Source organism: Haplochromis burtoni, unplaced genomic scaffold, assembly GCF_018398535.1.
Source record: "Haplochromis burtoni strain Fernald_Lab_line unplaced genomic scaffold, NCSU_Asbu1 Contig_171, whole genome shotgun sequence".
Lineage (NCBI taxonomy): Eukaryota > Metazoa > Chordata > Actinopteri > Cichliformes > Cichlidae > Haplochromis > Haplochromis burtoni.
The window spans coordinates 205,967-229,985 of NW_024582532.1; the positions used below are offsets into that span (position 1 = coordinate 205,967).

The 24,019-nt window shown below is 41.7% G+C and overlaps 2 protein-coding genes across 4 annotated transcripts; one reads left to right on the top strand and one right to left on the bottom strand.

The window, feature by feature from the left end:
• Nucleotides 1-23: 23 nt before the first annotated feature.
• LOC121815276 (elongin-A-like) lies at nt 24-8,007 on the bottom strand. The gene is made up of 4 exons (XM_042225397.1): nt 7,883-8,007; nt 2,342-2,398; nt 2,047-2,159; nt 24-1,849 (listed from the first exon to the last, which is right to left on the bottom strand). The coding sequence occupies exons 1-4, from the start codon at nt 7,952-7,954 to the stop codon at nt 1,291-1,293; spliced, it is 801 nt and encodes a 266-aa protein (XP_042081331.1). The 5' UTR covers nt 7,955-8,007; the 3' UTR covers nt 24-1,290.
• Nucleotides 8,008-9,407: 1,400 nt separating this feature from the next.
• Nucleotides 9,408-23,871, top strand: klhl43 (kelch-like family member 43). 3 transcript variants are annotated; one of them, XM_042225398.1, is made up of 8 exons: nt 9,408-9,591; nt 16,251-16,382; nt 16,491-16,811; nt 17,191-17,339; nt 18,812-19,158; nt 19,908-20,207; nt 20,407-20,582; nt 20,898-23,871. In XM_042225398.1, the coding sequence occupies exons 3-8, from the start codon at nt 16,498-16,500 to the stop codon at nt 21,691-21,693; spliced, it is 2,082 nt and encodes a 693-aa protein (XP_042081332.1). In that variant the 5' UTR covers nt 9,408-9,591; nt 16,251-16,382; nt 16,491-16,497; the 3' UTR covers nt 21,694-23,871. The 3 variants fall into 3 exon arrangements, with proteins under 3 accessions (XP_042081332.1, XP_042081333.1, XP_005941010.1); XM_042225399.1 differs by lacking the exon at nt 9,408-9,591 and adding an exon at nt 9,626-10,087; XM_005940948.3 differs by lacking the exon at nt 9,408-9,591 and adding an exon at nt 11,459-12,322.
• The last annotated feature ends 148 nt before the right edge of the window (nt 23,872-24,019 follow it).

A 24,019-nucleotide genomic window follows, 5' to 3' on the forward strand; every position in this document is an offset into this window, starting at 1 on the left:
GAAGATCATAAAATCGACACGCTCCGCTCCCTCCAGCACAACGGACCGTTACAGCCTCCTCATAAGAAGTTTTAATTATTATTACAATATAAAAATTGTTAACTCCTAATTACTAGTGACTAACTAATTACTCAATCACCTAACAACACACACTCCTCTTCTGCTTCACACATGCATGCTGTGGTTAATGAACCAAACAAGAAAACAGTTTGAAAATTTCACTTTGTCACTTCCTGTCAGAGGAGTTTCTCGTGCTGTATCTACGATCGCTCAGTTCCTCAGAACAGGAAGTCACTCTGTGTTGTGGCCATATTTCTTGATCCAAGCTGATAAAACACACACAACCTTCCTGTTGCACAGAGCTGCACAAATGACCACACAATGATTGCCTTTAACCTTCTATAGTAATTGTTTTGGCTGTGGTATAAGTACCAGAAATCAAGAGTTAAATGACAGAAAGAAGATTATTTAAGTGCCCCTAAATCTCACGGCTTATTTCCTTCATAGCAAAGTAAAACATTACACAGTACAACAAGAAGATGATTATCTTTCAGTAAGACATTTATGGGCTTTTAGTGAGGAGAAGATGGTGTAGTTATAGTTTAAATTGTTATTCAGGCTACATGTAACAAATTAATTCTGACATGTTTGGTATCTTTAGATAAACTGGGATCTTGAGTGGAACATGAAAAATTATTTCTGTGAACCTGATATTTGACTGCAGTCTTTTAAAGATTAAAAAGACTGGTCAACTGCTTTTAAAAGGTTAATTTGTTATTCAAATGAGACTCGAGTGATGCAGTCACCTGTATGCGCCCACAAGCAAGGCAACAGGAAGGTGTCTCAGCGAGCTGCAGATGTTTTGATTTTAAACTGTTTTGAAGTGCTCATAATTCTGCAGATGTTTTTTTCTTCTGTTATCTTTAGATTAACCACTGCTATCAGTTACTCGAGCAGCTGGTTATTGTTTCCTGTAGTGGTTGGGGGCAGCTGCCTACATAGGCAGGCGCTGTAGCTCTTGTGAATTTTATTAATAAAGCGCCAAATAACAACAACAGTTGCCTCAAGGCGCTTTATATTGTAAGGTGGACCCTACAACAATACATACAGAGAAAAAGCCAACAATCATATGACCCCCTATGAGCAAACACTTTAATGACAGGGGGAAGGAAAAACTCCCTTTTAACAGAAGAGAACCCTCCAGGAGAACCGAGCTCAGGGAGGGGCGGCCATCTGCTGCGACCGGTAGGAAGACAGGACAAAAGACATGCTGTGGAAGAGAGATCGAGATTAATAACAAGTATCGAACTCACCTTCATCTCCTCCTTTCTTCTTCTCCTCCTTCCTGCTGTCATGCGTGGTTGACTTCTTGCTGTGTTTGGCAGCCTTCTGTACCGGACTCTGATGTCTCTCTCGGTCTCCGCTTCGCTTCTTCCCTTGACTTCCTCCGCCTTCTCTATCGCTATTCGTCTGTGCGTGGCGTTGCCGCCGCTCCTCGTCTCGGTTTCGGTCGCTGTGGTGGTTCTTGCTCGGCTCCTTGTTTGGTTTGGTGTGGCGGACGTCTTTGCGGGACACAGGGGGAGGAGGTGGTGGCGGGCTGGGTTCAGGTTCGGGCTCAGGGCTTTCGTATTCGTCTGAGTGATACCCTCCGCGCTGTGGGGGACTGTACTGGTCGTGCTGAGGAGGTGAGGGCGAATAGTTGGTGTGGTAACCTCTTTCCTCCTCTTCATCCTCTACGTAGGAGCGGTCTTCCTCAGGCGAGGGCTCTCGGGGACATTTATGGTCTCCTCTGCCGCTCGCGTCGTGGCCTCGAGCCTGCGTGTGAGATCTGGAGCCGTGGCTGTTGGGTCTGAGGAAGAAAGATGGAGACAGAACTCAGTTTTTGCAGATGACGCCATTTAATTTTGGGGTTTTATTTTGAAAGTTTGGATCTTCTGTACTGAAAAGTCATCGTTACATACGACCATTGCAGAAACAGAGCACACAGCGTACAGACACATGAGAGCTAAAGTCATGCATGTCGAGGCAGAGGTGTGCAGCCGATACCTGTCTCCAGACTGAGGAACCAGTTTCTTCCATTTGGCTACGAGATTTTTTGCCACCTCTCCAGCTAATTCGTGTTTCCTGAAGGAGTTCACAGCCTTTCCCACTCCAGTTTCCTACAAGAGAAATTCCCAGATTTAACAGTCATGCTTTGGCAGCTCCAGGCAAGCGATTTAACTGGCCAGAAACAAGTTCAGGAGGGAAGCTGTCAACTTGCTGTCCCACTCATTTATCTAGAATATTTTCCCTCTGATTTTTGCATCGACAGTTTGGAGGTGATGAAGCAACACATCCTTACCACCAATATGTCCACAGTCATAGGAAGCTCCCCGAGTCTTTTCAGAGTCTTCAGCAGCTGAAATAAAAAGAAAGGAAAAACAAAAATGTATCATTTGGAGAAAGAGTCCCGATTCCACCACAGAGCCTTTCCTTATTTTATGTTACAGTGATGGTTGTTCATATTAGACGAAGCCAAAGACTCAAATACTGCAGACGTGACCACCTGTTCTTCAAACCTTTTGTTTGTGAGATACAGTCAATCACAAGAAAGTTGGACTTAAGGGAGACAGAGTGTAAGATAAATTATTTTGAATCAAGAACCGTGTAAAAGCTACTCTGGTTGAGTCCAACAATAAAAATATAGAGCTGAAATTAAGCAGAATGAGTTTGTTTAAATTTATTTTCCTAAAACAGTTACTGAAGCTGCTGTTTTGGTAAATATTACTGTTGAGCCCCCGAAAGGTGACAGAGGAGATTATTCCTGCCTTTGTTTTAACCTGGTCCCAACTAGCCCAGTGAATGGCTTTGGACAGTGAACACTGTGAGGTGTGAGGACTAAAAATGGAAAGACCACAAACTTTATTATTTTGTACTAAAATACACATAAGACAGCTAATTAAATGTATTTAGAACTTCTTTACGTTAAAATAAAGGCGGATTTTTATACAGCTGTATAAGTGGTCTGACCCACGTGATATTAAATTGAGCTGGGCCGGCCTGACACCTGTGGTTTAAACAGATACACAAGTGTTTCATAAAAACAATCCTTATAAGGAATTGTAACAACAGCAGTAAATTTGCTGGGACTGTTGTGGCCTGTTAACAGGTGACTGCTAGGCAACATAATGTAATCGTAGCGTGATACAGATAAGAACCTTCAGAGGCCTAAATTTGCATCCACACTGGAAGAGATTTGCTCGTCTTGTGTCGCTTTTTAATGTATAATGTATTTACTAGCAGTCTAAAATTCTTTGGCACTGGTTTGGCATTGACCATGTGAGGAATTTCTTATGAGCATATACAAGAGCTAAAGTCTGTGGGGGTTTTGTCTTTGTACACTTTTGTATTTTCATTTTATTTCCCAGTAAAAACAGAGGATTCAGATGCTAATCATCTTTAGGTTTCAGCAGGGATGCATCCACACAACACCTCCTTTTGAGACTCAGCAGAGCCAATTAAAATGTGGGACATTGTCTGAATACCTTAGATGGGTGGAGGGCTGATATGCTGTACAGGCCCAGGTAAAAAGTAGGACATGCGGTCACCCTTAATATAACATACACTGGAATGAGTGCATCTGGATAATGAGTAAAGAATCATGGGTGATGAATTTTTATTCATACATTTGTGTGGTTTCCTGTTATTTTGTCATAGTGAATAAGAAAAACATAAAATGAAGAAGCAGGGTATATTTCCTGTGCCAATTTGAAATATTTATTCTTAACTTTTCTCTTTAACGTCTGCAGAGTCTTCACAAGTAACACGAGATGATTTACCCTTTTGTGCTTGCCTTAAAAATGTCCCGCACTATTTCTAGTTTAAATAAAGGTCGACATCTTTACTGAAACCCAAAGATGTTATCCCATAGAACGGCAGCTGTAATAACAGTCTGAACACTGAACACAACCATTCAACGACTGCAAAACCAACTAAAACATCTCAAAAACATTTCATTTAAATTAAACACATTACATTAAAAAACAATAAACCGGGGAAGCTAGGGTAAACTCAAGGAAATTTTGAGCATTCAACAATTAATTTCCTACATTTCATGCCTCAATTTGCACTTTTTCCAAGATCAGTTTAGAAGGAAAAATAAAAAGGAAAAATCCTTTTTTCTTTTTTTTTTAAAAGGATTTTTCCTTTATGTAAAGGAAAACACAGGAATCAGTTCAAAAGAATCTAAAATGAAATGCAAAGAGACTCTAAGCTATTTTCAAATAATTATTCTCAATTTTTCTAATGTATCAATTTTTAAAACATTTTGTCGCCCATCAATATTTATTCGTCTGTTGTCTTTAGTTTGCCTGGTTCCTGACCAGTCAGACTGTAACGAGCTGACTGCTTTTGAGTCTTTGTATTTGGATCGGTAACCTCTTAAAATATTACTTTTCCATGTCTGAAATAAACGAACTCTCCATTTTCAACCTTTTCCATGTTCAGTAACAGATTCTGAGGTTTCAACCGAGCCTCTGGAGAAGACATAAGTCCTCTGCCCGAGGATTTCAAGGTACTGCTGCAAACGGTTAAAAAAAAAAGTAGATGTAGCTGAAGGCGACTACAGAGGGTCTTAAAGGCAATCAGTCTGTTACAGTCAGGCATGATGAGATAAAGGCAGGGATAAGATTCAGTGCGCCTTGATTACATTATTAGGTTTTCATTATTTGGGACCCAGTGGCAAGGCTTTGTATTTTTGTGTTTTTGTTTCTCCTGCAAAGTCCGAGTCACTTAAACAACTGGTACATCACAATTCATTATATATTAAAACTGGAAAAGTGAACAGGGCGTTAAAGCAGATTTTCATGCATTTCCTCCCCGAGATTTTCTCGGTAGAGAGGCTCCATCTGCTCCGTGGACCTGCTTCATATGAAACTTGCAGCTGCTGCCTGACTCACACTATCTGCGCTCAGCTCTGCGCCATCACTGCTAAAGGATGAGGTGGCCTAACGTGGCAGAGCTGTTAGAAAACCTTTTCCCTCCTGATTTTTGCGTCTTCTTTTGCAGTTAAAGCTTCACTTGTGCAGCTTGTTTGTGCTCAGCAAACGCATCACACGCATCCACGCTGCTTTGTTACACACCAGCAGTAAACAAAGGCGAAGCCAAGAGGCCGTGTGTCACCATTTACACGCTTTTATCTCCAGTTTTCTTTAACAATAGACTCCGGGTTTGGACATGAGTAGGAGCCCAGCTCCAGTTAACCAGAATCGGGTAAATCTCAGAGGCCTGTCGCCGCTGAGCTGTCACTACTTTCTAACGTTAGCTAGCTGAACGGCTAACGACTGCTCTAGCTTCGAGTTTGGTTTTCGGGTAAAATATGTCGTGTTTGGTGCAGCTGCTCCGATAAAAGGCAGAAAATAAATCCATATGTGCTAACAACGAGCTGACAATCGTTACATTGAGCTGAAAATGTAGGGTTAAACAACTACGTTATAACAAGTTAAAACCCCTTAATTACTGTGACGTCCCACACGGTGCCTTCACAGGCTGTCGGAACACACTGAGATACTAAGAAACGACTGTGTTTGTGGTGACGCCCTTCTGAAATACTGTTGTTAAGATAAATTTTTAAAAAAGAAGATTACTTTAGACACAATAATAAATCACATAAATACGGTAAATGCCTCTCTACAATTTGAATTGATGCAATAACAGATAATGGTCATTTAGCAAGAAATACCCAGATATTGTCTTGTCCAAACTGGCCAAATGATTCAGCTAAACAGCCAAATAACATGCATTTACATTTTATTCAATCATTTGCATTTCAATTAAAGTCCCTAAAGGTCCCTGAAATATCAATTTAAACACTGCTACATAATTATGATTTACTAAATGATCAGCTTTTTATTTTTAATTTATTTTAACTAGAGCTTGGCCGATCCCTTAGCCAATATCAGCTATTTGCAGTGTTTGAATCGGTGTCTGAATTTACAATGGTCAGTAAATGAAAGTTAAGAAAGTAAAGAGATGGGAGAAACACCATTCAACCATATTATTAGTTGTGATGTTCCATAGTTTGTCCACCAGAGGGCGCTCTGCAGCTTCCCTGCTGGCAACAGGAGACAAATACAGCAAACAAGTAAATAAATAATCAAACGTGGCTGATGTCAGGGAAATTTGTTTATGTTTTGTGTGTTTTAAGGTTAGAAATATCTAGATATATAAAATATTGTATTTTTATCTAATCAGATATTGATATCACTCACACTTTAAATTGAATGTATCCTATCTCTGAAATAAATCCCACAATTCTGTGGGCTACAGAGGGTCATGACATTTTCAGTTTATATAATCAATGTGTATGACTAATTTAAATAAGTTTAATTATATTACAATATATATTACAATATATAAATATATTACAATTACTTGCTATAACTGAAAATAAATGGTTGGAAAAGAAATAGATTCAGATTTTAAAACATCCAGGGAGACGACAGGCTGTGTGAATTGTTCTTACTGTGATGAGGTAAGATTTAAAAATGCAGAGCTGTTTAGGGAATTTGGTGTTTTCTGCATGACACAGTAAAAAAAACCCAACAAACAAAATCACAAATATGAATGACACCATGCCAAAATTTTTTGTTAATCTATTACTCAATAAGTTGCATTTTAGAAATGTGAAAATGTGTACGACTGGCACAGATGCAGCTTCTGTTAACAAGTAAATGACCTGATGCATGCTCAATCTTCCAGGTAAGAAAATCCCTGAAAGTTGACTCTGTTAATCTGGATGTGACCTTTTCAGTGGGAGAAATGTTTTGTCATTCATCCAAGTGACTTTTTCAGTCTCTGCTTCACTGAGTGACTGAAGAACTCACTTGAATGAGTGACGAACTGTTTTGGGAAGTACACGACCTGTTATTATTATGCAAGAGGGAAAAAAAGAACTTTAACTCTTACACTAAAGGAAAAAATATCCAGCACTGTGTTTAAAATATTAGTAACAACCTGTTTGAGTGGAGTTTAATTACTACGTAAAAAAAAAAAAAAAAAAAACAACAGGAAAGTGCAGAACTGGGACCAATCATGCCTGCCTTTACATTCTCCCCTGAAGGCCCATGTTGAGACTGCCATAAGCATTGTAGTGTTAAAACATGTTGAATTTCCTGACTGACAGACACCTGCCCCAATATCTACAGAGGACTGTCATTATAGGGACCTATAGAGTGAGTCTTCCTCACTGGCCTAGTTAACAGCTGAAGCTGCAGCCTCACACATGAGTGAGAAATGGAAATCCTATTAGCTATATTGGTTTAAGGAGGCAAGAGTAACTGTTTATATACCAAACACATCAATGCCCAGAATCAGTGTCAGATTAGTGGCAGGTATGATTTCCCTGGTGTATACTTTCATTATCCCTATAATAAATTACACCCAAATCATAATCCCAAACATCTGTTGTACACAGCAACAGACAGTGGAGATATTTACAGTACAACTATGGTTTATATTATGATTTCAACATGTAGAAATGATGAGAAGTATTAGAAATGTGAACTGTTGATCTTATTCTCCTAATGTCTTTTTTAAATACTTTCTTTATCATACAGTTATCCCAATGCTAATTTAATACTCTGCAAATTAATTAGATTAGCATTGTGTTACAAATAAAGCTGCCACTTCAGGAAACTGCTGATGCTTCATCATCACAGTCTGAACCGAGAAATGTGAGAAGACAGAGTCGGAGAGCGAGCCGTGAACGCAGCATTTAAAAAACGTTACGACTTTCTGGGAGCCGTCGCCGTGACCGCGGCTTCCTCACGTCTGTCGGTCACGTTTCGCGGAACGATCGGTGCTGACCACCAAACGTGTCCGTGTCGACCTGCTGGGCCGTTACCTTTCGGGGCTCCTGGTTCTCCTGGAGCCGGGACTGAAGTCTCTCCACTGTTTCCAGCAGTTCCTCCGCCATGTTTACTGCTGGTACCCTGTCGCCCGGAAACGGTTTGATCCAGACCGAGCAGAGAAAGGGAAGAAACGAGGCGACTTCCGGTACCTGGGACGACGGAGTTTAAAAAATAAAAGCCGAGTGCCAGGAAGAAAAAAACAAAACAAAAACAAAACTTAAGTCAAACGTAATTCAACACGTACATTCATTTAAGATGTAGAATTATTTATTTATTTTTTAACTCTTAATGATTTTAAAAAAAAGTCTGAAAGCAAAATAAACACAATAAAGTGAACTAACTATAAAAGTATTAGTTTGTTTTCCACAAAAAAATGAACATAAAAAACTAAGCTTATGGCGTAAACTCACCCCATCTTATTCAGTTTGGCTACCATACCCCCAAACAGATTAAGCTTCACTAAAGTAACATAAAAAATGTTCATAAGCACAGACAAAGCAGAGATGCTGTCAACCACAGACTGACTGGAAGGGTCACTTTAAAACAAGAACACCCATTCATTGAATTCCTCTATCAACAATTGTTTCCAGGGGACCAGCTTCAACATTTCTGAATGCACTTGCATATACGGTAGCGTCTCCAGGAGCTTGTGTAAAAAGTCACAAATGTCTTCCACGTTAAATGTATTGGTATCACTGACTATGCGATAACTTGGAGCTGGATGTTTTCCTCAGAGTTATGTCATAAGATTCATTCTTAAAACTAGAGTGTTGGTTGACTTACAGTTAATTTTTTCTTTTATACAAAGGAAAGCTACTTTCAGCTACCTCCTTATTCACAAAGGGTCACCACAGCAGTTAGCTTCACATGTTTGATTTGGCAGATTTTTTTTTTTTTACACCAGTTGCCCTCCTGACATAACGCCAAGAGGATATGTGTCTTTTCTTGGGATCAAACCAGGAGTCATTTGCTTGCTATGTGATATGTGAACCACTGCATTATCCAAGCATCTCATCAGGAATCACAAACCTGTAGCTGTCTGGTTTGTTTGGATTTGAATTGCTGATATTTATTGAGTGCATGTTTACGTGAGACAACACAGGTGATATTTTTATATGATGTCAATTCTGTGCATGACTCCAGTTGTCAGTTTTTGTTGCATTTAAATTCCAGGCACATTTATTACTATCCACTAAACACTAGACAACTTAATGTTTGCAGTAATCATAAAATAACTATTGAGCCATGCTAACCCTGTTTGCTGGTGTGAAAAAGCTGAGCAACAAACTAACAAAGAAAACAGACACACAAGAGAGAAGCCAAGTTTAACACCTGACACCCTGAGGTCCCAAAGGAGGGAGGGTGGTGAGAAGAGAGCAGGCCTGTTATGGATTCTATTCTAGGAGGGGAGGGGTGATGAGGGGGTGCCTGTATTTGGAAATGGAGGTGGATGCTGGAGAAGGGAAACGAAAGAGGAGGGTCTGATGGGGGTTGAATCATACGTTACAGCTTTTTTGGGGACCCTGATACTGACACACAAACAGTCACATGCACACACACACAGCACTGCTGCAGATGGACAGAGGACAGAGGGACGGAGCTAAGAGGAACCTGTGAGTGAACAACCACCCAGAACAAAGAAAGACGGTGAAAGAAGAAGAAAAGGAAGGGAAGAAGAGCAAGAGCGAGGCCAGAGAAAGAGGTAAAATACATTTAATTTCAATGCTTAACAGCATGTTGAGGAGATTTTATTAAAGTGAAATAAAAACAAAACACATATGAAATTATCTCAATATGAAATTATGCTATTATCATAAAAACTAGAATTTATTCTAATCTTTATATTTAACTGTTGAGTGGAAACAATGTGAAGAAGCTGCTGCTGGAATATTACTGTACCGCAGGGGGTGTTAGAGCACACAAACACACACGCCTGTAGTGCTGGTCAGCTTCTATAAATACCCATATGAGATAAGCAGAGGAATGCAGCCACATGTGAAAGGTGATAGAAGCCGGGAGCTGATGTTGTGTCGTGTGGATTTATGCTGCACAGGTACAGGTGACATAAACGCAGTATAGCACAAAGTATAGCACACAGTTATTATGGGTTATTATTACTGTTACAGTATGTGAGCCTGTAGTTGGTTGTGGAGCCCAAGCATGAAAACAGCATGAGCCCACCTGTCTCTGTAGCTCAGGTAAGACCTCAGCAGCTTTGAATCTTTTCTCTGTTGACTAATTTCTTTATTTAATGATGAACGTTATAAATGCAACCATTTCTACATCGAGCTGATCGCCTTTTCTTGAGACTCTTGGTTTAAAAAGTTTGATTGGATTTTCCAGCACGGGCAAATTTGTGATCAAGATTTCAAACAAAGTGAAACAAACAGAAGATTCTAGCTTGTAAGAAGAAGAACAAACGTGTGAAATTCTCACATCAATATTTATAATTCGCACATGAGAGCTGAAGACTGTGAGAGACCAGATAAATAAGTTTACCCGGCAACAAATGTGGCAGAATTTACACACAGACACTGTAGATGTCTGTATAAAGGTGTTGTTTATGTGTAATCCAGATTAGGGATATCCTCTCCACGCACACTATGGAGAAGACTGCGTGTGACGGTTGTTCCCAAACAATTCAGGTATGAATCAGATGGCTTTCTATTTCTGTCCGTGGAAACAATATCAACGACCAGTTTTAACTCTGTAAATAACGCCGATGTTTCAGACTATAGCAAGCAGCTGATCGGTGAAATTGCTCTAAAATCAGTCACTTCCTGCTGAGCATCAAACAGCAAATAATCAGAGCATTTATATATGAATTATATAAGTTATTAATTCAAAATTATACTTTAATAAATGAAAGTTTGCTGACTTAAGCTGCTCTTTATGCCAGAGAGAATAATTGTGTGTGTTCACTGTGGATGTGAGGAGTGCTGCTGCTCCTCCTCATCGACAGGTGCTCTCCGTCTCCTAAACCTCCCACACTGTGATCCAGTCACAAAGGGCAGCAGATAAATTCACACTTAATACATAGTTGTTGTTTGTTTTTTTTAAATTGGCACATTAGAGTTTTTTTTCCTCTCATAAGTAGTTTTTCACTCCTGAATCACTGCTGATTGAAAACACATCTCTAATCAAGTTTAAAAACAACAAAAAACAACAATAAACACACTCGGAAAATCAGAATCTGTAGACTGCGCTTGTGTTGTGCAGCTCTTACACGTTTAACTGAAAAGACGCTGCTCGTTTTCTGCAGAGTGACAATTATTGGAGAAAATTTGTGCTTCTTTGAGAAGTGCGACACACTCAGAGCAGCTTCACAGGAGCACAGAGCTCAAGGTTTAAAAATAAAATTTCAGAGCTGAAGCTGGACCTCCAGTGCTTAGATTACCAGCCTCCTCCTTGTATTTCACAGTAAAATAGTTCCTATTTCTTCAGGTGAAAAAGCACGTGTGGCAACAGCAAATTAATACAGTTAAAAAGTGTTTTCAACATCATTTAAGATGTATTTTTCTTTTCCACCAGACACAAACAAACATCTATTAGACTGCAGAGAAGAAGCTGTGAGGCTCATTGCAGCTCCATAACTTTAATAATCAAATTCAAAGAAAAGCAGAGCTGAAGCCGAAATGGGCAACAATGTTCAAATTGTTTATGTTTGTAAATAAGAAAATAATCAGCCCACAGATGGATCATGTGATCACTGGCAGCGATTCAAACTGAACTCTATTTGTGTTCGGCTGCATGTTTACATTAATAACTTTCAGAGTAATCTATTACACATATGGGCTGATCCGCTTTAGTCCAGAGCTTTTATTTAACCACAGGAGGCAGGATCTTCTCACAGTTTTTGTGATAACACCTGAACTCAAACTGATTAATGCTCAATTTTGTTGTTTTGAAAGAGGTATATTTGTTGTTGGTGGTGGTTGGAGCTGGGGGTGGAGGTCTGGTTCCCAGTACGGTGGATGACGGAGCAGCTGCTCGCACCTCTAACCTTGGTCCCAGATATTTGTGACAGCTGACTCACACAGAGCAAAGATTATTTTCACAGCACTGAATCACTTCGTTAGCAAGTTTGTCTGAAATCTTGATTTTAAAGATGTTACATGTTAAAGGAAATGATAGATGGATTTATTTATGTTTAAACTACGAGAGCACAGCGTCAGCTAGTGGCTTGTTTTTATTCCAGATGCATTTATATGAAAGAGAGTGGGCTTATTAATATTTGTGACAGGCCACATTTAGTAAATTACACTTGTAAAGCATGCATTTAAGTAATGCTTCAACATTTAAGCTAAGCTACTTTCATCTGCTTCCTCTTTCAAAGGCGTCACCACAGAGGATTTGGCTGATTTTCCTTTCCTGATTCAACCTCAAAGGGATTTGTGTATCCTCCATGGACTGAAGTGGGGATCTTTCATATGGTAGACAAATGTATAAATCACTACACTGTGTTTAACTTTTGAAAGGGAATGAAATTCAGCAGACTGCAGAGACTGAAGCTACTCTTCTAGGCTAGTTAGGTTAAAATACCGGTGGATGTTTTTTCCCTTTAGGATTTAGGATGTAGGCTTTGTCTTATGAGGAAGAACAAAAACTGTCCGGTGTTCAACCATGAGCATAAAATTATGTAAACTAAGAAAAAGGTGCTTAATCAGATTTAGCTAAATGGCAACCTGATTAGCCTGAATGTGATAAAAACTGCAGTTCCTCTTACGGCCACTTGAGGCTTGCTCCTAAACTGAGTCCCCATAAACCTCCAGGTTAAAACATCCAGCTTCACAGCAGGAATGAACCTGCTTAGAGTTTTCTGTGGATAGTTTCTCTCTGAGGGGCGTGGCCACCTTCACTGACAGCTGTTGGGACGCAGTAACCAGCTGTTGCATTGTCACCTTTGCTAATTAGAATTAATGAACCATGGTATGCTATAAGACAGACTTTCCTTGTGTTAACTGACAAAACCTGAAATCCCAGCTGGAGTTAACAGGTATGACGGTGCTTATCAGCTCTCCCTGTTAGGCTTCCATTATCACATGATCATAATAATAAAACGGTGATAAAAATCATTAAAATGCATAGTCGTTGCAAAAAGAGATTAAGTCACAGAAAATGGTTAAATCTGGTGATTTATCGCACTGAGCGGTAAAATAAACATTTTATTGTTTATTTATGTTATGGCAGAGTGCGCCCTCAGTGCTGCTGTTTATATCTGAGACTTAGAGCTCTGATAAGGAGACGTGGAAATCGCTTTAGTTTGCCAGCAGATACAGAAGTAGGTATTCCTGGTGTGTGTTCTGTGCTCTGGCAGCTGCAGCAGTGTGAAAGAGACTCGCACTCAGTTTGGGTTTAATCAATATTCCGATTACCAGCTTGAAGAATCTGTATTGCACTTACATCATGCTTTAAATAAATGAATTAGTGAATACCTGGGTCTGTCAGACGATTTTAAACTGTGAACATAACCTGCTCTTGACCAGGTTCTGTGTTCAGCATATGTTACTGCTGTGATTTAGCCAGGCACAAAGACACTGAAAACTCTGACTTTAAGCTTGAAATAGCCCGCTGAGCCACTAATCTCACTTCATCGTGCACCCCTTGGGGCCTCTGTGCCATGTTTATGCGATTTTTATGGGACTGAAAAAGAAATTCTTACTTTATTTGAAATTTCTATAAGTAAAAGTTTGCATATTTTTTAAGATCAGGCTGTAAATTTTCAATTTTCTACTTTTACGTTTGGTTTTGTCTTCATATCTCTGCTGGTGCTTCATGTTTTAATGGCTCTGCGTTGCTGTTACCATCAAACTGAAGGGGAGCGGCCAAGGTCACAGTCACAGAAACCCTGTATAGACTCACAGATCCGAAAGTCTGTGGAGTGATTTCACTCTTCTTCTTCTGATGTATGAGGTTATACAGCAGCTTAGCAGTCGGCTAAACGCTACTGTTTCAACTGTTTCAGGAGGGATTGCAACACTCCAAGTGACCATTTGTAACTCTGAGCTCCTCCTCTTCATATGACACCAACAACAGCTGCTGCTCCGTCCTGTACTATCCCATCTCCCACCATTGCCCGTCCTTATGTGGAGCCCAAAGGCGCTATTTAAGGGAGGAGGGTGGAAAGAGCGGTGAATCACGTCTGTGGTCTCGGTGGTTTCACTGCAGTTATGTTTGAGTTGTGGGTGTAGGAATACTTTTTCCATGAGGCTAGAAGTTAACCGAGCCGTCTTTTTGATGAGCTGAGAGGTTTGACAGCATCAGATTACAGATACAGTAACACTGGTGGTCGCATCAGAGGATGTTGTTAACGATTTAGATCAGCCACATTCTGCAGCAAAGGAAGCATGAGAAACATAACGGAGGCAGAGAGACAACATCATTAATTTACACCATCTAAAAAAGCTTAATCACATTAATAACATGTTAGAAATAAGCTTATATATTTTAACATATTAAACCTTACTACGTCCAGTCGTTGTGCAAGCACACGTTCATAAGTTTTGCAGATTATTTTGCTAAGAGAGCAACAGTTACACCAAAAATGACAAATTCTGCTTCTTAATGCTTTAATGGTTTATCCCTCCTGAAATCTACACTTGTGCCCAGTTCTTCACTAAACAAAGGAAATGCGGACTTACTGAACATGTTCTGGAATGACAACAAGGGCAAAGCTGCTATTTCCAAGGCTGTGTGGTTTTATAACTGGCAGAGCTCGTTATCAACAAACTGTGAGCCAAGAACAAAGATCACCGTCTCTGTTTATCGCTGCATGTCCACAACACTTTAAAACTCTGCAAACAGAGCAGGGAGGCCTCTGCGTTTGTGTCACTAACATTTATAACCGTGTCATCGTGACCTTCGCTCATTCACTGCATCACGCACGAGTGCAGCAGCTGATGTAGAAAATAGCTGCATATAAAGCACAAAGCAGACACGCCGAGTTTCAGATGAGGAGTTTTTATCAAAAGATTTGAAATTTGCTGTTTGTCCTGCATCGTCAGAGAAGGATGTGTTTGTGAGTGTGAACCAAACAGTGCCACACAACGACAAAAGACACAAACAGACAGATTCTTTGCAGTAAAGATTGCTAATATTTTCTTTTATAGCTTTTTCTCCCAATGGATGTTCATACTACACCAACGTTATTAAGTAATAGATAAATGATTAAATGATGTAAAAGTTCCTGGGTTTTGGGGTTGTATTTTTTTACTATCTACTGTAGAAATAATCAGTTCTCATTTCACATTTATTTCTTACAATTTTGGCCCAAAGCTCCGTGCAGATACATTTTTTGGTTTTACCAGAGCAGCTTTTCTTTATCGTGCAGAAAAACTGAGATGTGCTGTTGATATTGCACTTCTTATTCTTATATTATTCTCAGAGATTAAATGTGCAGTCAAACTTCTTTACACTGACAGAAAGGGGAGAGTCCGGCCCACGATGTAAAATGAGTTTGTCATCCCTGATTTAAGATATAAACCAACCAAACCAGAATAAGTAGAATCTGAAAGCTTTCAGTGAAAACTGTTTGTAAACAATATTCCAGACCAGTTGCACAAATACATTTATGCATATAATATACAAGATGTTACTGTTTTCAGCTGAAAAGACAAGACGACACCCTCCATCCTTCATGCACAACTGAACCTATAAGCTTTCAGCATATGCAGGACGTCCCCTATGCAACATTTCTACTCTTTGTTTATTTCAGACACCCTCTGACATCCATGCATCGCCTCCTCTCGGTCACCTCACTGCTCTGGCAGTTTGTAGAGCTCGACTCATTGCGAGCGTGACTAAGATTCCCCGGTTGCTTTGTGAGTGAAATACGGAGCGTGTGATGTGCAACAGTGGGCCACTATAAACCGCAAACACCGCCCCGAGCCGAGCCTCAGGACACATGCAGCTGTCATTCACAGCTACAGACGTGGAGTTTGTCCTCGGGCGAGCCTCTGCGGGATTTGGAAAAGGTTCTGATGATCAGTCGGTGTTTGTTGTGTTGTGTCAGAGTACTGGTCATCTGTCAGTAGAGTGTGTATCCCAGGTGATCATCCATTCTGACTCTGATAATGACCATAATCCAAAAACTGATCGGCAAAGTGTTTGCCGAGGTAGTGAGGGAGGGACCTGAGGGCTGTTTTCCTTGCTAAGCAAATTGAGGCCTGGTCAGCACTTGAATTTGAGAGCACCTGGGAAGAGCAGCTCCTGTAAACCTGTGGTCAGCTGTGGCCCAGGAGGCAAAGTTGGTCATTGACCAACTGGACGGTTGTTGGGTCGGTCATCAGCTCCCCCAGGCTGAACATCAAAGTGCTTGGACAAGTTGGTGAACTCCAAATTTCTGCTTCTGTTTTCTTCCAGGTGCTGTGTGCTGTGTTAGAGTGAAACCACCAACCTACCCAGCTATCTACACTGATCCAAGGCTGCTTCACTGAACACTTATTTTCCCCTAAAGAAGATCAAACCAACTCGTTTGTACATTTTATTGTAAAAGTAAGTTACTCAGTGGGTGAATTTAATAAACTCAGTCATTAAAGTAAAGATTGACTAAAACAAAGAAAAAAAACACTAAAACAAAGAAAAAAAACACATCGCCCACAGTCCAGCGATGCCTCCCAAGAAGAAGGCCTCCCGTCCGAAGAAGGCTGCCGTGGAAACCATCTCTCAGGTCGCCATGGAGGCTGTTTCAGCCACCTTGAAAGTGGAGAACCGTGGCGACGGTGTTGTGGTGATGGAGAGCGGGGTGAAGAAGATTGAGCAGATGGCAGCTCTGGACATCGCTCAGCTGAACAGCCTCAACCTACCCCTGCCGCCGCCCGTCATCAAGCCCGGAGAGAGAGGCCTCGGCCTGGGCAGCGAGCTCACGCGACCCCTGCACGGCAACGCCCTGCTGGAGGAGCTCAGCAAGATGCGCCAGGAGAAGTTAGTTTGATGCTGACTGCTGCATCACACTGTAAAACACTTTCAGTTAGTGATAGAGTAATATATGTTTTTGTGCAATAATTTAAGTTTACAGGCTGCTGAGGCACACAAGGGTGATTTCAAGATTCAGGTAGAATTTCATCAATAAAATTTCAAGGAACTGAAAAACTTTTATTGGCACTTTACAGTACGCGCCAAAACAGCATGATACAATATAACCTTCTTAGGCTACAGCTATGATTGAGTGCATTGCAAAACCCACACATTTAATGAATCTTTCAATTAAACACATCAGTAATTCAGTTATGGAACGATACAACCTGGGAAAATGACCAGTTTAGAGTTTTATTAGAGCTTTCTTCTTCTTTGTTCCTCCCAGGTTCCTGACTGATCTGGAGTTGGCTTGTAAGACAAAAGCCTTTGATGTCCACAAACTGGTGATCTCCTCAGTCAGTCAGTACTTCAGGGAGATTCTGGCCAAAGACCCCAGCATGAAGCGCCTCGAGCTCCCCTCCCTTTCGCCTCTTGGTAGGTTCAATTCGTGTTAAGACAAAGCTTAGATTCTTACATGTAACCTTCAAATAAAGCTTACAACATAAGTCAAACTCCTTTGGCCACAGACTTCATGCACCTCATGACGGTTACCAGGCCAAATGTACAGCTTCTTCCTCCAAGTTTGTTACAATGGCCAATCACAGCATCTCTTATACCGATGCTACAGCAATAACATCTTAAAAAAAGAGACTGCGTGTTAATAGTTTTCTGTCTTTTAGATGTTTTTGTTGAATCATGTCGTGCTGCAGACTATTTAGGCAGATACCTTACACAGCCATTACTTCAGTGTCTCGATGACATTAAGGCTTGGATGTCTGTTAACTTTTTAAAATTCAATGATAAAAAGACAGAGGTGATGGTTTTTGGTAGCTCCACTGAGACCCCCAATGTGTATGTAGATTCCCTGGCACAGTATGTTAAGCCAACTGTCACAAACCTGGGGGTCAAAGTGGACTGTGATCTAAGTTTGATAATCAAATTAAGGCAGTGGTAAAATCTAGCTTCTTTCACCTCAGGCAGCTGGCAAAAATAAAACCAATTCTTTCACGGCAGCACTTTGAGACAGTGATCCACGCCTTTGTTAGCACTCGGCTGGATTACTGTAATGCACTTTATATTGGGGTCAGTCGCATTATATATTAGTCACTACAGAGGGTGCAAAATGCCGCAGCTCGTCTTTTAACTGGCACTCGAAAGTTTGAGCACATTTCCCCTGTTTTAGCTTCACTTCACTGGCTGCCCATTTCTTTTAGGATTCATTTTAAAATTCTTTTATTTACTTTTAAAGCTCTCCATGGCCTAGCTCCATCTTATCTCTCTGAGCTGCTACAGCCTTATACACCCACCCGCTCTCTCAGGTCAGCTGATCAGCTGCTCCTGAAGATACCCAGGACTGGGCGTAAACTTAGAGGAGATCGTGCTTTTGCTGTAGCAGCTCCCAAACTGTGGAACGAGCTTCCTTTAGAGATTAGACAGGCCAGTTCTTTATCTGTTTTTAAGTCACTCTTGAAAACCCACCTCTTTACCCTGGCCTTTGACACCACGTGAGATGTTGGTTTTTTATTTTAGTTGTTTTTAGGTGATTCGATGCTGTTTTATCTTGTTTTTGTTTTAACATAGGGCTGTTTTAATTTTATGTTTTATGTGTTTTATTTATTTATTTTGCTGTTTTCTGTTATTCTATTGTTTTAACTTATTTTCTGTACAGCACTTTGTTCCTGTGCTGGGTATTTTAAAGTGCTTTATAAATAAAATTGGATTGGATTTACATCCTATGAAGTTAAAAGCAGAAAAAAATCAGTTTTTTCAAGTATAAATGGCAATAAAATGTTTAAATAAAACAGTTAAATAAAACAGTTATCCATTGCTCCTACCGATGCATGACACTCCTTATCTAAACAACTTTCTTAAGTTCTTCAGTTTATGTGGTGACTCCCCGTCTGCAGGTCTGGCCAATGTCATCACCTTCGCCTACCTGGGTCGCGTCCACATGTCCCTGTACACCATCAGCTGCACCGTGTCCGCCGCCGCCACCCTGCAGATCCCGCAGCTCCTCAAGATGTGCGTGGACTTCCTGCTGGCCGAGCTCAACGTGCAGACCTGTGTCTACATCTGGAACATCGCCGCCGCCTACGCCCTCCTGCCTGTGTGCGACGCCGCCCGCCGCTTTGTGCTGGAGAACTTTGTGCAGTTTGCAGAGACACCGCTCTTCAACCAGCTGACCCTGGAGCAGATCTCGGCCTTCCTGCAGGACGACTCACTGCTGCTGCCTTCAGAGGTCACTGCCTTCAAGGTCAGAGGTCAAACATCGTGTTTATTTGTTAATGTAACATTGTTCCAGCACCTCCGGCCGAATTAATCACAGCTGCGGTTTAATCTTAAGTTTATTTTAATCCAAATTCTACTAAAATGCTTCTTACTGTGAATTTGGGGGAAAATAATATCAACTTCTCAGGTGAGAAGTAGTGCCGGCTCTTCTAGGAGGCGACTCCTGACACTTGCAGTGTTAACTCGGTGACCCTCTGGGACTTCCTTCTATTTTCATCCAGGACTAAAAACAGGCCCCAGACCAGCTGTTGAGAACCCAGCACAGACCCATCAATCCAAACCAGTCAGCTGCAGGTCGGCTGTGAGCATAAGGCCCCAAGTATAACTCCTTGCGAGTTTATTAATATTCAGCCGCATTACAAACTTAAATAGACAAACAGCTGAGAAGAAGTGATTTTATTTATAAACTGGACCATATGTGAGTCTGTGAATATCTCAGTAGATACATTAAACTGGTACCATCTCCGGACTGGTTTAGTAGCACAACAATTTACACATACTGAATCCAAACGGTGAGTTATTATCACAAATCATATTAATTAAACCTAAATCATAAGTGCCAAAACAAGACATTTTAAAACTTTTTCATGACAAACAGAAATCAGGAGATGTGGGTTTCCTGAACAACTATGGCCGCCGCAGGACTGGAAAATGAGAGAGTTTATGCTAAATCTTTAAATCTCTCATATCCAGTGATGTCATCTCCTCCTCCAGCTCGCCATGAAGTGGCTCGACTTTGACGCCTCCCGTCAGGTTCACGCCGCAGAGCTTCTGTCGCACGTTCGCTTTGAGACCATCCCGGCCAGCGAGCTGGTGAGCCAGATCCAGCCTGTGCCGCGCATGATGCAGGACCCCCAGTGTCACCGCCTGCTGGTGGACGCCATGAACTACCACCTGCTGCCCTACCAGCAAAACACCCTGCAGTCCCGACGCACGCGGGTCCGCGCCGGGCATCAGACTCTGCTCATCGTCGGAGGGCGTCCGTCTCTCACCGAGAGAGCTCTGAGCCGAGAGGTCGGTGCTAAAAATGTGTGACTATACTGAATAGAAATAGAATAGAAATATCCTTTATTGTCCCTCAATGGGGAAATATGAGTGAGAGGACATGTAGTTTGATCCTGGGGCTGAGATGGACTTATTTGCTAGTTTTGTACTCTTTATATTCAGTTAAAACTAATAAAATGCCAAACTGACCTTTGACCTTGGCATTTAGGTGCTGTGGAGGGACCCTCGTGACGGAGGAGCCACCTGGCGTCACCTCACCCAGCTGCCAGCAAAGAGCTTCAACCAGTGCGTGGCTGTGATGGATGGTTTTCTGTATGTGGCGGGAGGAGAGGACCAGAACGACGCCCGAAACCAGGCGAAACACGCCGTCAGCACCCTCAGCAGGTGGGAGCAGGAACAACCAGCAGGACGCTCTCAGATATCTGACTGTAGTGAAGCTCACAGGGGGGTTAATGCTGCTCTTTGATCGTATCATGGTGACTTTGATAGAAGATCACGTCTCAGAAAATATTAAAGCAATAAAAAGAATATTACTGCAGAACATCTGGAAAAACATTTATAACCAATACATCAACAGGACCTTGAGATCAGTAACCCGTCCCTGCTACTTTGGTTTTACCTAATCAGATATATTAGAGCCCCACTTTTCCCTGAACGAGCCTTTAACTGACTCTCTCCTCATCCATTTCCCTACATCAGATATGACCCTCGCTTCAACACCTGGCTCCACCTGGCCAGCATGCGTCAGCGCCGCACACACTTCTCCCTGGCTGCCAGCGGCGGTCGACTGTTCGCCATTGGCGGGCGCAACGTGGAAGGTCTCCTGGCCACCAGCGAGAGCTACCTGCCCTCCTCCAACACCTGGCAGATGCGTGCCCCCATGGAGATGCCCCGCTGCTGCCACGCCAGCGCCACTTTGCCCTCCGGAGACATCCTGGTGACCGGTGGCTACATCAACTGCGCCTACTCCCGCTCTGTGGCGTGCTACAACGTGGAGACCGACACCTGGTCCGAGAAGCCTCCCATGGAGACGCCCCGCGGCTGGCACTGCTCCGCCACCGTCGGAGGGAAGGTGTACGTGGTGGGAGGAAGCCAGCTGGGACCCGGTGGAGAGCGGGTGGATGTGCTGTCAGTGGAGGTCTACTCTCCTGAGAGTGGATCATGGAGCCGGGCCGCCCCGCTGCCTCTTGGTGTGAGCACTGCAGGTCTGTCCTCGCTGGCAGAAAAGCTGTACCTGCTGGGCGGCTGGAATGAAGCGGAGAAACGCTACAAGGCGGCCGTGCAGAAATACGACCCGGCCACAGACAGTTGGTCTATGGCCGAGGATCTTCCCGAGCCCACGGTTGGAGTCTCCTGTTGCACCCTGACGCTCCCGCATCGCCAAACACCGCGCCGGCAGCACCGCAACACCCCGGGCAACGAAGACCAGCAGCAGGTCGCCAAGAACCGAAGCAGAGAGAGCAGCATGTCTTCATCACAGAGCACCATCGCATAGGAACACCGAGGAGGAGAGAGACCAGGGGAGAGCAGAGGGGGTCAACCTCAGGACAACATCTGGATCATGTCTGATGTCTTTTCTGAAAAGTTTAGTGAACGTCACAATTTAAGAACAAAACAGATAAACTTAAAAGTTCATGTTGTAAATTTCTACATTTTAAAAAAGTTCCAAACCTTTTTGAAAAACGATCTAAAGTTCTGTAAAGCTGCTATGACTTTATGTCCAAAGCATCTGTGTTCTGTGTGTAAGAGGGAAACTAGGGCCGGGCCAGATTTTTGTGTAATAACACGATGTGCTGCAGCAAGTCAGCGTAGCTTAACCAGCCACTAATTTAATAAATTTAAAGGTATTTACTGTGGCTGTCAGGAAAAAGGCAAAGCCTGTCGAGGAAATAGGGGTAGATCAAAAGAAAGATCAAAAGTAAAACATCTAAATTAAAATCTCAACAAACATCAGTAGAGTGCTGCCCCCTGCTGGTGACAGGTTTAATTAAAGGGTAATTACAAAAAGTACCTTTAAACTGCCGCAAGTGCTGAGTAAATGACAAAATAAATGTAAACATCTGAGAAAACATTTACTCAAACACTCAAATGTGAATGTAGACATGGTAAAGTCACACTTATCATGCATATTAAGTTCATATTAACAGAAGTGAGCATACTCAGCAAACATTATTAATACAGCCATGGTGACATTGCTTTCAGGTACGACAGAGGCCACAGACAGTCGAGGAGTTAAATACACGTGTCTTTGTTTTTTTGTTTTTTATATAATGACGTCTGAACGACAGTCGCACATCTTCCCCATGTTCACATACTGGTGCTCCCACAGTTTGAGCCATCACCATTCATCTGCATGTCAACTTATATCTGATCTGATTAAGGTGAACTAAAAGTGCCTCTCTGCACCAACGTCAGTGTTTCCTGTGATGGACGTTCAGGAAGAAATGGGCTCCAGAGTGTTTCACTTCGTTCAAATCGACAATCTGACGGAAGATTTAAACATTTAAACTTGCAATTATAGGCAGCTAACATGAAAACATGCAATATCCAGTACAAGTGACAGGGCATGTATGTAAGAGAAGATGAAATACTTTATTTATCCAAAAAGTAGCGAAATACAAACAAAACACAAAAAAAGATAAGATCACGGGCTCAGACGCTATAATTTATTTTATTGTTTTAAAAATTGTAAGCTGATTGATTTGAAACTCAGGTTCAAAGTTCCAGTCTTGTATTTGTCCAATTTAACGTCTTCAAAGACACATTTCTGTCCACGTGCGTGTGTCCTCCATTTTTATGACTCAAAGTTAGAATCTGAGCCTTACTGATGATGCAAACAACCACAGCACCCGAGCTGTTTTAAAAGAATAAATAGGAGACTGCATGGTCCAAAGGAGGTTTAAGGTGGATTGGAAACAGAAAAGGTAACGGATGGATGGGAAGGTGGAGCCGGTGGAGGAAGAGAGGCGACAGGTGGATGATGAAGGACGGATAGATGGAAAAAAGGTTATCTGTGTCTGGGGTGGTTTGATCAAACGTCGCTGTGAATCCGCAGGTTGTGCACCAAGATGTTTCTAAGCCAGCGCGTGGCTGTCAAAACAAGTGTGAATGTGTGTGTGAGTGTGAGAGAGTGATGGCAGGAGTGTGTGTCTGCTACAGCGAGAGAGAAAAAACTGACAAAAACTGCAAAAAAATATGACGATTTATCATCAGGAAACTTGAAATGCTCAAGCTCAACACAAGAAAACCAGCAACAAACGATCATGTAGTCAAGGATTTATTTATTTAATATTTAATTTTAAGTAGTGTAGCTTAAACGTAACAAAAAAGACAAAAAATATGCAGATGCAGTGCCTGGAAAAATATATAAAAAAATAAAAAAGGTTAAGCAACTTGGCTTCAACACTAAACAATTAAGTTTCCCCAAAACATAAAAAAAGCATAAAAATCTGAATAAAAGGATAAAAATATACAAATAAAGAATTAAGTGGTGCCACGGCTCACCTGTTTTAACTGAAACTAAGACAAACTGCAGAACCAGTGAGACTCCAGCAGCTGTGGAGCACTTTCACAGATAAATACTCTGCATCCTGCACTTTATCTGATTGGCTGAACATGTGTTTGGGTGGTTTCTGTGGAGTTTCACTGAATAAAGACAATCTGATCAAAACAAGTCGACTCTGCCTCTTGTTTATTGTGGACACTCTCTTTTCTAGACGTCACGTTAGAAGTGGAGACACGAACGACTGCTTTTCAGGGCAGAAAATCAGTGCAGGAAACATGACTGCACGATTTCAATAAAACCTAAAAAATTCATTATC

Bases quoted from the DNA above. Each gene is read 5' to 3' on its own strand.
- klhl43 (XM_042225398.1), top strand. From the start codon at position 16,498: ATGCCTCCCAAGAAGAAGGCCTCCCGTCCGAAGAAGGCTGCCGTGGAA. The intron at 19,159-19,907 runs GTCAGAGGTCAA...CTCCTCCTCCAG, and splicing joins CAGAGGTCACTGCCTTCAAG to CTCGCCATGAAGTGGCTCGA. The intron at 20,583-20,897 runs GTGGGAGCAGGA...TCCCTACATCAG, and splicing joins GCCGTCAGCACCCTCAGCAG to ATATGACCCTCGCTTCAACA.
- LOC121815276 (XM_042225397.1), bottom strand. From the start codon at position 7,954: ATGGCGGAGGAACTGCTGGAAACAGTGGAGAGACTTCAGTCCCGGCTC. The intron at 2,399-7,882 runs GTAACGGCCCAG...TTTTTATTTCAG, and splicing joins AGAACCAGGAGCCCCGAAAG to CTGCTGAAGACTCTGAAAAG. The intron at 2,160-2,341 runs GTAAGGATGTGT...TTTCTCTTGTAG, and splicing joins TGACTGTGGACATATTGGTG to GAAACTGGAGTGGGAAAGGC.